The sequence below is a fragment of the Idiotropiscis lumnitzeri genome, chromosome 10, assembly GCF_059441095.1.
Source record: "Idiotropiscis lumnitzeri isolate Australia: NSW breed Sydney's pygmy pipehorse chromosome 10, RoL_Ilum_1.0, whole genome shotgun sequence".
Lineage (NCBI taxonomy): Eukaryota > Metazoa > Chordata > Actinopteri > Syngnathiformes > Syngnathidae > Idiotropiscis > Idiotropiscis lumnitzeri.
Window position 1 is genome coordinate 15,314,300 of NC_142400.1, and position 15,274 is coordinate 15,329,573.

The window sequence follows — 15,274 nt, forward strand, 5'->3', positions numbered from 1 at the left end:
TGTGACTTTGCTCCCAGTCAGATCAGACAGAGCCAATCACTCTGAGCTGGGCTTTAGGTATTTCATAAGCAGACCACCCTTGTAGTGATACATCTGTGTGTGATTACCACCTTATCTGAAATAGGCATTGAATGTTGCTTCCTGCTTGTTTGTGTTTTTATGACAATGAGCCTTTAAATGTGATCTATGTAATTATACTGTAGCAAGTTATTAGGCCATGCTGGCTTTATTTAGCCTAGACTGGTCAGCTGTTTGTCAGCATTTGGGAGTGCTATGATTCCGACTGTAGTTTTCGAGCTGGTTGTAAAAGAAAGTGGCAGGAATTGGAGCTAAAATGCTGTAGAACTATATGATGCACGTTGAAATCTCAGTGTGGATATTTGTAAACTCAAGGAAAATAAGATACATTCTATTTAGATGTGTTATTAATTATCTAATCCTAATCACTAAAGTATACTAAGTCATTTCATTGTTTCATCTTAATGGACAGTGTGTAAAGGTTAGTTGTATTCCATCTAAAGTATGATTAAAGGAGGCTCTATCTTGCCAAATCATTCCATTTTAAGATACTGTATAAGATGAAAGATGTTAGAAGATTAGTGTCGGCAAATAGCAACTGAATCAACTAGAATTTAACACACATTTATCCATGCAGTGTGAACTGTATTTGAGAGTAAATTTCCCTTTAAGTCAGAGAGCTGTCAGCTGGTTTCTGACACTGTTTGTGTGCTGAGCTGTTCCCAGGCAGCATTGTGCCTGATTTAGCCGGAATGCTCGGATAGCAACAGGAACAACTTTTAGCTTTGGCTGGTTAGTGAGGGGAAGTCACATCTCAGCTGTAGAGTCACTCAGTGAGCATGTGCGCATGGAAGCCCTTTGCCCCGCTCTTCTCCCTGCTCCCCGACAGTTAGCCCACCCCCAGCCTCCCTATTTCCATTTCTACCTGACATCCTCAAACTATTTCCGCGTCATTCCTGCATCGCGCCGTTTGAAGAGACACTGGGAAACCGAGCCAAGTGCTCCTCCCACAGATCAACTCGGTGTCCAATCATAGCCGGGGACTACACTTTACGTGGCCAATGGCGTTGCAGCTGCCATGGCGTCGGGTAGCAACAGAGCCTGTGGGAGGGTGCGTGCTGAGGGAGGGAGAGGCTGCTCCTACCCCAGTACAAGTCCAGAGAAGTAGAAACAGTATAGAAGACTGAATAAAAAAAACCGTGCATTAAAAGTTGTCAAACCTGCAGGCATTTTCTCATCAGTTTAATGCCTCATGTGATCATATTTCAATGGCATAGATAGCGGTTGTAAATTTACTTTCTTGGTGTAAATTCATGAGTATTTCCCCTTCATTCTAATCGCTTCTGTACAAAATATTATAATAGCTATCATTATATTTGCGGTTGTAAAAGAGCAGGAAATTATTCTTGAAATCGTGGCACGGGTCTGAGTTAATGTTGTCTATATATGTGAATATAAAGTTCCAGTAAATATACTCCGTTGTTACTATAAATGGACAGGACCAGAGAGAGGTCTATCTGGAAGAGGCTACTTCAAACAAAGAGAGGGTTGTTACCCCGCTTGCCCAATGTATTTGTCATGTTAATTTTTGCTTCAGAAAATCAGTCCGCAGTTTCAGTTTTGTACGAACTCAAGTAAGAATACTCATTGCCAACGCCAGCTTTATTGAATTGCGTCACTGTTGCTGATAAAAGCAGTGATACGTGGGGCTGCGAAAGATCGCTTTCTGCCACCTCCGCGCTGTGCAATATGGTACAGCCCCAATCGCAGGGTGGGGAGCAGTGTGGATGAGAGCACAGATTCCCTGTAACGGAGAAACACTGGGTCAAGGAACGGGAAACGGGCAAGCAATATGACTCGAGATTGCCCTTGTGAAGGTTTCCAACTCGAAGGATTGCGAAAACTATCTATCTAATACCCAGAAGGGCAGAACGGCAAGAAGGCGAGCGGACGAAAGGGAGCGGAAGCGGAGGAAAGAGGCGCGCCAAGAAGGCACCCAGGGTATCTTGACAGCAAACTCAGGAACTTCACTGCATTTGGTGGACTTGAATCCCAGTCTGGAGTTTTGGATTGTGTCATTCAAAACGTCGTGTTCCATTGTGATTACCTCTTCCCGGAGCGAGTTGTGCTTTGCTTAACAACGGATTGTGTCACCGATTGGAAACAACAGGCGGGCAGGTCGCTAGCGTCCTGTGTGGTTCACACGGGGAAGTACTGGATTCGAAACCGTCAATTTTTCTTCTCTGGTTCCCCCCGCCTGACACGTTTTTGCCGTGCGTGAGTGGATATCCCGCCTGATGAACTTTTTGTGGAACTATACGAGCTGAAGTGGACTGGTTTTGTTTCCTCGACTTTGTACAACTGCCAGTTGACAGACAGACCTCCTGGATCGTGCGTGGGCTTTTCTTTATTCTCTGGTGGTATTAAAGGGGCTTATTTTCCTGGCCGAGGCCTACCACCCTCCTCTGTAGCGAGGAAATGGGCTGCTGAGTGACCACAACCCTGAAGACTCCTTGGAGCTTTGTCTGCACTGCCTGTGTGACATTGCCAGTAGATGACAGTGAGTGTCAGTGTTTTAAGGCGAGTGATAACCTCTCTCTACACTGGCCTACCCTTACCAGTGCCCAGTCCCCCAGAAAAAGCCTGTAATTGGACCTATTTTTAGAGGGAGGGATGGGGTAAAAGCAGAAAGCTAGAAATTCAACTCCCCTCCTTCTCTTTTACCCCTTCCATTAGCCCACCTCGCAGAAAGCTGTGGGGGGCGGTTCCAGAGGAATTGCAATTAATTGTATTTTGCAAAAGGAGAGACAGAAAATCCAAAATTAGATAAACCCATTCTAATGTATAATTTGAGAGTTATTGGTCACAACAGTTTTGACAGAAGTCTTATAAGGCTGGGAATACCTGCTGTGTTGGATTTTACTGATAAAAGCAGCACCGGACAGAAAAATCCCATTTTGGATTACAAATTAAACATGTCTGATGAACTACTTCTTTCCTACTTTGGGTTAATCCTACCCAGGACAAGGTTCATGCCATTAGGATCCATGACGGAGTAAAAATCTGTTAAGTATTCTAGAATAAGAGGACCTACTTTTCGACTACCTAAAATAAGTTACCAGCAATCCGGAGCAGTGCAAACTTCCATCTCAAAGAAACAAGCAAAAACTACCCTGACTAACCAAATATTACCCACATCCCCCAGCCACAAAGAAGAGAATATATATGTAGAATGAGATCTCTATATCTATAGTGTAACTCTTTACATCCTTTATATTTTTACTTAAGATAGACAAGCTGCCTGTACGCCAATTGGTTGCCTTAGAAACCACAGTAACAAAGAAACAAGCTAGAGAAGACGGTGCCTTTTGATTTGATTGGTTGGTTTCCCACCATTTCAAGATTGATTGAGTCAGTTGGAATAACTGTTTGAGCAAACTCTGGGATTGAAAACACGCCTCATGAAGGTTACTTAAGACCCCCACAAAGGCTGCCCACCTGTGAAATCATTTGACTGATTGGGGTTCCCTTCTGGATTGACCTTTTGCCAAGTGTTTCCATGGTGATCACATCATCATCTGTGGAGGACAAGACTGTGCCCCCTTGCAGAATGGTCCAATCACAACCGTGGATCGCCTCCTCCCTTCATCGTGACAATAAAAGTCAGTTCGCACACACAAACACTTTTGCACACTTCTTTTTAAATGGTAACAAAGCAACACATGTGTATGTTTCTCAGTGCAATAACGGTCTGTTTTAGAAATTGACGTTTTACTAAAGTTCCTTGATCCACTGATAAATTAACAGTATTTTACAAGTAATGCTGAAGTGGGTGGGATAATTTCTCTCAGAATATTACTGCCATGGTCATATTGAGCAGAATAATGCTTCTTGGAGTAGTTGCCGCAGTAGTTCTATGTATGGATGTAGTTCAGCTTCCCTTAGCTCATGTCCATGTTCTTCTTTAAATATTAAACGGAGACAATTGATGGAATTCATCACATTTTATTTTTTTAATGTGACCATCCTAACTTTATCTTGTTTTGTTTGTGAAAGTGTTAATGTAGCTATTTGTTAGTAAAGTTTTTTTGGTTTTTTTTTTGGGGGGGGGTGTATGGTCTCAGTTTCTTAAAATATAATCACACAAGCAGCATGTGTATATTAGTCAGTGTGATAAAGCAGTTGCAACAGGTTGCACCACCGTTGTGTGCTAATGTCTTCACTCTGGTCATGTTTGAGTGTTAATGCAGTTCACAAGGATTGGACTCTTGGCTATCCCAATAAAATCGGTTGTCCACAGACAGTACTTTAAACATGTTTTTCCCTGGCTGTGCTAATTGCGTGAATGTAAAACTCTTTCTTTATTAAAAGCTCAATTTAATCGTCTGCAGGTCTTTTCTGACTGAATTGTTATCATTGGAACACAATTTTCTTATTTTTTTTGTATAATGTTTTGAATAGTTCGGACCTATGACGTTTATTAAGCGTACTTATGCTTCGTTTGCTAAGTTTCATTTTTTTTTAAACTTAATAAATGAAGTAACTCCCTCTTTAATTTTTACACTCGACAATCCATTCTCACAAATAGTGGCCGTTGGCATTTATTTACTGAATTTCCAGGTGCACTTCGTGTCCAATTGAAGGAAGTTGTTTATTTGTGGTATGCAAGATAAGATAATGTACTGTTTTCCATTAATTGCTTGATTTTAGTGTTGGTAATTCAGCCTTGCAATCTGTAAGTGAGCAAATGAGCTTTTAGAATGCAGTTTTATTCTCAGTTAATAACAATATTGTGGTACACTCAGATGGGAACTGATTGTACTATACTTGTTTCCTCGTTAGTTTGACGGACCAGGTTGAAGCAGACTGGCCGCAGTACTCAAGCTGAGTTTTTTTAAAAAAAATTTTTATTTATTTATTTTTTTTAAACCTCAGGCATTGTCTACAGTTTGGGAAAGTTAAAGAATGTAAGAACAGTAGTATGAGTTACTAGTTGACAAAACACAGGAATGGAACATTTCAATCACAAAAAGTTTTTGTTTGACCTGACATTTAAAGTACTTGCTGGTATTGTCGGATATCATTTTGCACAAGCTGGTTAGTCTGACTGGTGTGTCCTAGGCTGTTCATACAAATCATTGTGTGTGTCTGGATTAGATATTTTTCTACTTAGATTTCTTTCAACTATCAAATGAATATGTACTGTTCAATACTAACCGTTGTTTGCTACAAGTTAGCATCAAGTTGAGGTCTGTAATTAAAACAAACTAAATCACTAAAACTTAAATTGCGAGAACGTTTTTGTTAACAAAATGAAATAAAATCAAAAATGCTTTTAAAAAAATGAAAACTAACTGAAACTACATTTTCCATTTAAAAAAATTAACCAAAACCTACTAGAATTATTGCAAAAATGTATTTTGTTTTTGTCTTTTGCAATTAATCTAATACATGATCCTATGGGGTTAGTTTTTCAATATGTTTATTTCGGTGTTAGCCGAAAGTCGTTGGCCGACAGAAGGACGTTCGAACAGTCATCTGGGAGTTGTAGTCCTGTGACGTCATTTAGCAGCGGCCAATAAAAAAAGGGCCATCAGATGACATTGGTCCTTGGCGACTTTTGCTTGTTGACAGCGCGGACGTATCTCATAACGTAGACTGCCAGTCGGCTCTCGTGGCTGACAGCCGAAAAAATTCAGCCAGGATTGCTGTATAAACTGAAAGCCTCACAGACAGTCAGCTTTATTTGCTACGTCATCTTTTCAGAGTATATTATCTCAGTATTGTGGATAGTAACTGATATAAGTTAAGTTTACGTTTCATGGCGATGGACTTGACTTTCATTTTATTGTTCTTGATTCTGGCAGCATGATACAAATGAATCTTTGAGTCGCACACTAAGATATTCCTTAGAAAAGATTTATAATTTCATTCCCACGTATTACCATTGTTTTTGCAATCATTTTGGTTGTAGTCTTGAGCCCTCTAACAAGCCCTGGCGTGGTAGTCACTAGGGCTCCGCATCTGAACAGTAAAAGACGATACGTGAAAAACAATATGATTCAAGGATGCTGCATTTTGAAGTGAAACGATTTGGTGGTCTTACGATTTGATTCAATATGGTATGGCTCAATTCGTGGAGGTATGACTCAATGAGTTTCTTGTTGAAAGTCAACAGTCATTTTATAATATGAATTAACTTGTCGGTACTAAAAATGTGGCATCTCCTTCAAAGAGTTTTGTCAATGATGAAGTGTATTTGTAGCTTTTGTGTTCTTAATTGACAGCATGTAAAATCTATCCAAACCCCAAGATATTCATGTAATTAAATTCCCCAAACAACAAGTCATGAGCAACATCCGACTGATACATCATTTATAACCTTCCTATTGATTTATACTTTTTTTTTAAAAATCCGGTTCGAGCAATATTGAGACAGATTCATTAGTTTGTTTAACTATATGCTCGCATCTTTTAAATCAAATTATCGATTTTAAAGAGTAAGGGTGCGCAAGACTGAGTGTGTAGAATGTGTGGAGAACGGTACTGGAAGCTTGGTCGATTTGTAATGTAGGCTACAACCAACAGCATGAAACAAGTACTGCCTACCTGGTTAACGAATTTCCTCAATCACGATTCTCCAGCCTGTCTCTTTTTCATGCAATTTGCGTATTTGTTTCAGGAGTTTACAAAAAGTTGCATGCGCTCATGACCACTGATGGTCATTTCTCTGCTGTTGTTGTTGGTGGTTGTGAGTGATGTAGCATATTATTGATGTCAACTGACTGTTGTAACACAGCGTCGTGAATTTAAGACTAGTAGGTGGGTCCTTGAATCCGGATTATTGTAACAATGCTGCAACAACACCAAACTCAGATCCGCTTGCTTTACCTTTCAGAGGGGATTGCATGCTGAGGTGTCAAATCCAGGTCCAGATATATAAAACCTGCTACAGTTTGTCTTTAGCCACAGGTGCTTCTACACAAGAGCTCATTTACCTGCAGGTTGAGTAGAAGCACTCGTGGCTTAAACCAAACTATAGCAAGGTTTCTTCTGTCTGGACCTCTGATTTCATGCAAATGACAAACCGCTTAGATGTCAAACATACATGTGACAGTCTAATTTGATCTATGTTATGCATCAAATGGAAAAAAAATGATTTAGATGTCATGTGACGTTTAAGGGAAAGATAAACCTGATTGGGGCAGCACTGAGAAACATGTGGCTAGCGGATCTGTTCCGCACGGTTTAAAACTCGGTCCTTTCAGTGTGAAATTAGCTTCTTCTCCCAATTCTTGGTTGGGTTTCTCCATCAACTTTGGCTTCCTCCCATGTTCCAAAAGCATACGTGATGGTTTATTGAAGACTCCAAATTGCCCATGGGTGTGAATGGTTGTCAGTAAATACGTGTCTTGTGTTTGACTGGCGACCAGTCCAGGGTCAAGACAGGTCCATTTTATTCACATAGCACCAATTCACAACAGTTCTAATCTAAAAGCACTTAACATATGGAGCAGTTATAGAAACAGGGTCCTCATGCATGAAATAAAACTGACTCTGCAGTCCTTTTCACACCCAATCCCAACTGAGAGAGACTGCAGCTCACCTCTGACTCTGATGGATCTTTGTGTGTTGTCATGCTAGATTTGGACCATTTTAATTGTCAGTATTAATGTAACCATCGTTTTAACAAAAATGAGAAGCTTCAAGTACAGTAGATCCCCTCTATTTGTTGGGTATAGTGAATGGGCAAGCACACGACTAGTGACAATCCTTACATATATACTGAGGACCATTGAAATGTATTGGGTGAAAAAAAATCTAAAAAAAAACGCCAAGAAACTAAATTTAAAAAATTATCAAAATACATTGAAAAAAACACATGTCTTAAAAATCTGTGAATATGTGAGTTGATGGGTGCCGATCTGCGAGTATGTGTATCCCAGAAGCTGATTGTCAAAATTAAAGCATTAACTCAAGTTTAATTTAAAAAAAAAAAAAAATCAACGCGATTAAATATTTTAACTCACTTAACTCAGTTTTATTTACTTCATACATTTATTTGCATATCTTGCAAAACCATATTCAAACACTACTATATTCGCTGTACATCTTTAGCACATCATTTGACAACAAAAACCCTGCACAAGTTACTAATGGGCCTAGAAAAACTAAGAAGAAAAGATGTAAAGATGAAGAAAGAAAAGCTATTAGAACGGTCTTTGATTTAAAATAGACATCATATTTGGAGATTTTACATTAATTAGAATAGAATAGAATAGAATAGAAATCCCTTTATTGTCATTGTACTCAAGTGTGCAACGAGATTAGAGAAGACTATATTATTCAAGTAAATAGCTGTTAAAAGCTTCACAAAAAATTAATCGCTATTAATTCCAGAATTTCTGTGATTATTTAGTTAAAAAAATGTGTTTATATAATGCAATTGGAAATATTTTCCATGACCGTTCTGCTTCACTCTTACCATTGGGGAAACTGACCTTTTCTCAAATGTGCTGTTTGGTTTTTCGGAGCGCTTGTAACGTGCACTGGCCAATCCAACTGAAGACAAGGTGCGCCAGCTCGCCAGGCAGTGCTGATGGAAACAGTTCCAGCACAAGCTACTAATTGGCAGAGGTGGACATTTTGTCAGTACTGATGGAAGGTCTGTCAATCCGTCACTAACAGCTGCCCGTTTTGCTGACAAATGACATGAAATTTAGAAAATTTGGTGGACTAAACACTGATGTAAGTGGATTTTGTACGTCACTGGAATCATCCCGAACCAGGTTAATATAGACGGATTTTACAGTCCATCAATGACTGATTGCTCGTCAATCTGGTGACCTACCTGTGTTTGTGCTGGCTGCTAAAACTCTGTTGCCATTCTCCAAGATTGCTCCTTGTTTAGGTCCTTTAACTAGCCCTGAGTCCAGCTGTTGACATTAGGGCAAGGTCAGTCCTTGAGTCCACTTTTTTCCTTTCAATAAAATGTATGGTCCTATTTTCAGTTTTAGAACAATGATTACGTGATAATGAGATGATGTACTGTTAAGGATCGCAAAAATATCTTAAAACAAACTCATGTTACCAGATGGAAAGCAACTTTCCGATCCTTATGGGATTATAGAGTGGGAGAAGAATGTTACGAAGTGGCCCAATGTTCATCTTTAACAAACCCATTAGTGTTTACTCCTATAGTAAACTCCAAGCTCTGCTTGACGCAAAATTGCCAACTCTTCCACTCCGGCACAGTCACCACTCTAGAAACGATGCGCTTTACAACTGAGACGTGATCGCGTTGGATTTCACATGAATCGGTGCTCAATAGTACCGACCGCAATTGGTGCGTACCTCGAAAAGAAAATTAATACCCTCTTCGGTAACCATCCCTAGAGTCTTAGGAAGGTGTACTTGTCTAATAAAGTATGCCATGATTGATGATTGGTATTTGACATGGTTCCAGTCATTTTATAAATCCTGTATGTATGTCTTTGGAAAAATGGTTGTTTATGAGTCTTGTCTACTTACTTACAGCAAAACTGGTAGTTAAATAAAAAACAAACTTTTTAATTCATACTTGAATTTTCGTTTGTTATGGCTGAATCATTGTATGCACCCTTTCTTAATTGCATCACAACAGAAAAAAGATTCAATTTGATGGGGAAAAATAGCGTTATTGGGTTGGTGTGCACAAGGAATCATAAACAGATTCAGAATCTATTTCGGTATAAATACTGAGTAATTGCTTTTATAGCAGAGCACTTGTCCTCACTCTTAGAGTTTGAGGGAGTTTAGCATTTGGTAATCGGAAGATGCTCCGTAATGCGGCTATGCTATTGGCCCCAAAACAACAATCCCTCACCACACCACACGGCCACCGTTGCTTTTCCATTACAACAAGCGAGCGGCGGGATGGGAGTAGGATCAAGTGTACCGTGCAAGCTTACACTGGACACTTGTAGCGTGTCTCAACGTTACACAAGTGGCGAGTCTCTGTCATTGGTTTTGGGGCGATTCAAAATATGAATACCCTATTCATGGTGTGGTGACGTCGCAAAGTACAGCTCATTAAATAGTCGAAAGCCTTAACAAATTGACGAAAAAGCAATCAACACACTGTTCAGCACACGTTTTGTGTCTTAAACAATATCAAACCATATTTACAATTTCATTTGTACGATGGATGAAATAGTACGATCGCGATTTCGTGGGGGGCATGCAAAGCTCGCCGGCAGCGCTCAGTCATTCTGAATGAAGAGGTCCCTGTCATTCATTTGGCTGTCTCTCCAAATCAACGGCTCGGCATCGAAAGCCCTCCGGCGGCCACCCAAAGCCGCCATCCCTGAGGCTGAGGCCACGATTGGTCGGGCTGGTGGAACGGCGAGTCTGTGCCTTGCTGCCGGAAACCTCAAATTCAAGTGAATGAGACCCACTGAGCGAGTCATGTGCGCGCATTTATTGTCTATACTGAGTTTTATGACTTTGGTGACGGCCAGTGGGTAGTTCGTCTAAGACCAGGAAATGGGCGTGTGCACCGCAGTACCTCCTTTCACTGCTGTCGGCCAATCAGATAACCGTGATGAAAGCTCGGCCCCAGACTGCGGACACTTTAGAAACACCTCTGAGATGGTTCTAAAAAAGTGGTTCCGTTGTAAACCCTCGCCACCAAAACCATCTGATGGAAACTCAAAGATCCAGGGTCAAGCGAGGCCGTCTCAGTGTGGAGTAGGGCTGAATGGAAATGCATCTTAAGAGACATTTGTTTGTTCATTTAATATTTTTAGTGGAGCTTTAAAGTACAGTTCATCATGTCTGTTTACCAGGTCAGTCTCATTGGTCTGGCCACACTTTGCAAGCAACTTCTATTTGCTCACAAAATAATTGTTTCTTGAACAATTTGAATATTTATAACATATTTTGGAAACCACGAAATGCACAGTGTTAATGGCCTCAAAATTGTTTAGACTCCGCACAAAGTTAGGAAATTTATGTTCTGTAGATTATTTCTTTGTTGTAACGAGGCTTCTTGGCAATAAATCTCAAGGTTTGAGGCATGCTAACTTCCTGTGACAACTGTAACATATGGCAAAAACATTGATAGCATTAAACTCTTTAAAATACACTCAGTCATCTGAAAGTACATTGTTACCGTAAATGACGTATTCTCTTTCTAATTGCTCCAGTGTGTCTGCAATGAGATCAAAGCATCGCATCTGATTTAACGAGCCATTTCACAGTTCATGCGGGTCCGTTTGAACATAGACTTGCACGGCTTCAACTCAGCTTTGTTCATAGAGCCTTGGGCTGCCAGTATTTGTGGCTGATGCTTATTTAATTTCTGCCGTCAGGACAGTCGTGTCTGGAAGCTAGTATTAGCACGCACATGCTACTGAGTGCGTTTGATGCAATGTAATGTCCAGTTAGTTACGCTAACATTTTAGCATCTGCTACGGGTTACTGAAGCATTAGTCAGCGATGCCCGTCGTTGACATTGAACAGGCGCACCCTCACAGTCACTCGCGGTCTTGCACTGTTTTATGGGTGTTGTCAGCATTTGTTGTAAGCTTCTAATTAGTGGGTTAGAAAGTCACTCTGAATGTGAGCAGATAATACTGTGAGTGTAGTACTTGTGTTAGCACTTGTTTATTTTCGAATGTGGCCGGTGTGGGGTCATATTTGTTTGCTTGTTGCAAGCCTGCATACACACCTCTTCAGCTGGCGTAGTTGGTAGAGCATTGCTCTTCCAGTCACAGTGTCCTGGGTTTGACCCTCTCAATAGATTTTGATCGTTTTAAACTCATACTTATTTAGATTCATAAACATTGTACTTATGATCTTATATTTCCTTTGCTATGTTTGTACTCTCTAATCTCGTTGCACACTTGAGTACAATGACAATAAAGGGATTTCTAATTCTAATTCTACTGCACACCAACTGCTCAAACTGCAATATTCCTACTTCTGGACTTATTGTCTTTGTTGAGCCTGCAATCCAATTTTGCGCTGTCGTGTATACTTTACTGCTACGACGCACCACGAATCTTTGAACCACGTGCAATCCAATAGGCAGAAAAGCTTCAGTGCTTCAAGAAGCCTCATTTCACCAACACTATTATTGATAACAATGCTTACTGAAATTTATCATATGCCACCACAGAGGCTAGGATTAGTTACTTAGAGGAGTCAATCTGCACGAAGGGAGGATCTTTAGCCGTGCCAGATAACAAGCGTAGCTGGTACCTTGTGCCTCGATGTGTTGCGTGTCCAAGTATTATTATATTTGGCTTTTGATGAAGTAAAGATCGGTTGTGTATGGAGGAGTGCAACCAGAGCATTCATATTGCGGACGTAAGTCATATACAAAAGAGGCCCGGGTTGGATATAAAAATCTGAATTATGCTGTTCACATTGCATGAAAAAAAGTTTATAGGTGTGTCTTATGGGCAAAAACATAGCAATACCATCCTTACTTGATGAGGTACTACAAACGTATCATGTTTTATTTATCAGTAAATTACCCTCCCTATTGGTTTGAGATGGTATCACATATACTCAGATTTCAAGTTGCAACGTGACAAGTGGCCAGCATCTTTGTGAATTTTTCTTAACAATGTGAAATGAGCCCCTTTAAAATCCTGCTTATCAAATTCATGAAAAAATACCACTTTATTAATTATGGGGTGCCTCAGTGGTAGAGCAGTCGTTTCCCAACCTAGAAGTTGTGGGGTCAATCCCGGGAGCCATGGTGAAGTATCTTTCAGCAATATACTGAACCCCCAGTTGCTTCTGATGGTATGTCATCAGTCGGTAGATGAGGTAATAGTGTGAAGTGCTTTGAGTACCGAATGTAAAACAACGCTATACAAGTGGCAGCCCACTAACTAAAGTATATGACCTCCTGCCCACACTGCTTTTTTCACGAATAATATTCCATTTGTAATTTTTCAGTTGAATTTTTAAGTGATACTGTTTGAAACTTAAAAGTAATTTTAAGGCATCTGCTTGGCGACCCCCTTGTAATTTTGGCTCGTATGAGCTTGTTGGTGGACATTTTTAACTGAAACTTGTCAACCAATCAGAGAAGGGGTTCCCTGAGAAACAGACCAAATGAAACAAGAAAGAAGAAGATGTTAAGAAATAATTGCGTGGTTTCCCTATTTTCAAGGTGTTTTTTGACCACATTTTCTTTGTCATAATACGCAAAAACTTCTCTCGTAAAACACCATTTGTCCATCTCAGAAAAAACATTTTTTCCTGGAACACATCATCAGATTTTCAAAATTCTTGGTCCGTTGTACCCCGGTTGAAGTGGCCATTCCAACAGGACTCAGCATTTTGACAGACTGTCATTTTTGGGGAAATCTTGTTACATTGCTGCTCAAAGAAAATGTTACTAAATACTTTGTATTTATTTGACCATTTTGCATGCTACAGGGGTTAAATAAAAATATATAAGCAAATCAAAATATTGCTTTGCCAAAACATCCTCTTTCCTTTGTAGAATTAACAAATGCTGCTTAAGAATGGTGTAACGTGTCGCCACTTAATTCTTCTGAGAATTTAGGAAATGCATTGAAATGCAAAATAGATCAGAAACTCATTGGGGAAGCATTTTTTGTGAGTGTTTACACTTAATACATATCTCAAGTTAATCAATAACAGATGTCCAATGAGAATTTATGCGACACCTGGGAATAAACAAATATAGTCAAAATATTCCTGGTACCTGTTTCTTTGTTGTTTTTGGTCAGCAGTGATTTTCGCCTTGAACCTCTGCCATGGATGCCATTTTCGCCTCGCCTCTTCCTTATTGTTGAGTCATGAACACTGACCTTAACTGAGGTGAGGGAGTCCTATTAATGACATTTCCTGGGTTCCTTTGTGATCTCCTGGATGAGCTGTTGCTGTACTCTTGGGATAATTTTTCTCGGCCGGCCACTCCTAGGAAGGTTCACCTCTCTTTCTTGTTGACTTCATTTGTGGCTCATGGCTTTCACTATGTGTTTACTGGAGCCCTAAAGCTTTACAAATGGCTTTTCAACCCTTCCTAGACTTGTGTAGCATTTTGTTAAAGCTTTTTGAGATATTTTGTGTGTATGTAATATGTCAGACAGGTTGTGTTTAAGTAATTTCTTGGTTGGAGAAATCTGGAGGTTATCTGCCTTGGGTGTGGTCAGAGAAAATGAACTCAGCGTTTCAAAAAATGTGATTGGCTACAGTAAATACAGAATTGAACAACGGGGAATTAGTTTTTTACATGTAGATTTAAATAATTACTTTCCCCTAAATAAATAAAACCATTTAAAAATTGCATTTGGTTTCCTGGGTCATCTTTGTCTGCTATTTGAAATTGGTTGACAAGCTTAGACATTAAAGTGGGGAAATATGCACACAAAAAAAAAAAATCAGAAGGGAAAATACTTATTCAGTGCACTATAGATGATGAATTTATGTACAAACAGACATGAATAGATCAGTGTTACCACGCCTCCTGAAAAACCTGGAAAATGTTTGACCAATTTTCCATTGATTGAAAACACAAAGAATATGATGGAAAAAAAGTTGAGTGTTTTCCGGAAAAGCTCAAGTTGTCGTGGAAAATTGTTTTCCTCCCTCTACGTCTCCCTGCCTTGTGGGTGAACATAAACGAGCTATACAGACTTTTATGTCTGTTTTCAGCTGCTTTTAATGGGCAACATTGAACTTTCTTTCTTCATTGCTGTTTCTAGTCGGCGCACCTGCCCTCGTGGTACTACCAACCAATCAAATTGCATATTACCTGAGAACAGTTCTGCTGCTCATTGTTTCCATATTACAGACTTTTGTGAACCAGTAACCAAAATTCGATGCTGTAGCGCTGTATGTCAAATGTGAGGTTTCCCTCCCTTTATCAGTCCTCGTCCCCTGTTGAGTGACAGAGAGCTGCAGTGGGTGTGCCATCACGTTCGGCTGTGCACTCTGGGATGAAATGCATCTCTGGTTTCAAGTCAAGTAGCGGCGTAGTTACCATAGCAATCCAGATAGATTATCTGGATCTGACTTGATACACATCACCTGAATGAAGTCGATGATACAAGGGATTGCTATTTTGCTTGAGTCGGAAATGAGCTGCTTATGCTACATACAGTAGAATTAGCACCTGGTACGTGTGCTGACAGCAGTGAGTGACAGGCTCTACTTAGTCCGTTGAGAATTGATGCTTTTCACATAATCACTTGCATGCTACTTCTTGGATAAACTTGGTGCTTTAATG

At 39.9% G+C, this 15,274-nt stretch overlaps 1 protein-coding gene across 2 annotated transcripts in view; it reads left to right on the top strand.

The window, feature by feature from the left end:
• dyrk1b (dual-specificity tyrosine-(Y)-phosphorylation regulated kinase 1B) overlaps positions 1-15,274 on the top strand; it is a 51,736-nt gene that overhangs the window by 13,203 nt on the left and 23,259 nt on the right. The window contains exon 1 of one of the 2 annotated variants that reach the window (XM_088306743.1): positions 1,747-3,680. The exons of the other annotated variant lie outside the window; for it this stretch is intronic. Within the exon in view, the coding sequence (XP_088162869.1) occupies positions 3,578-3,680 (103 nt within the window). The 5' untranslated portion in view covers positions 1,747-3,577. Of the gene's footprint in view, positions 1-1,746; positions 3,681-15,274 lie in introns of those variants that run through there. 2 annotated transcript variants of the gene reach the window in all.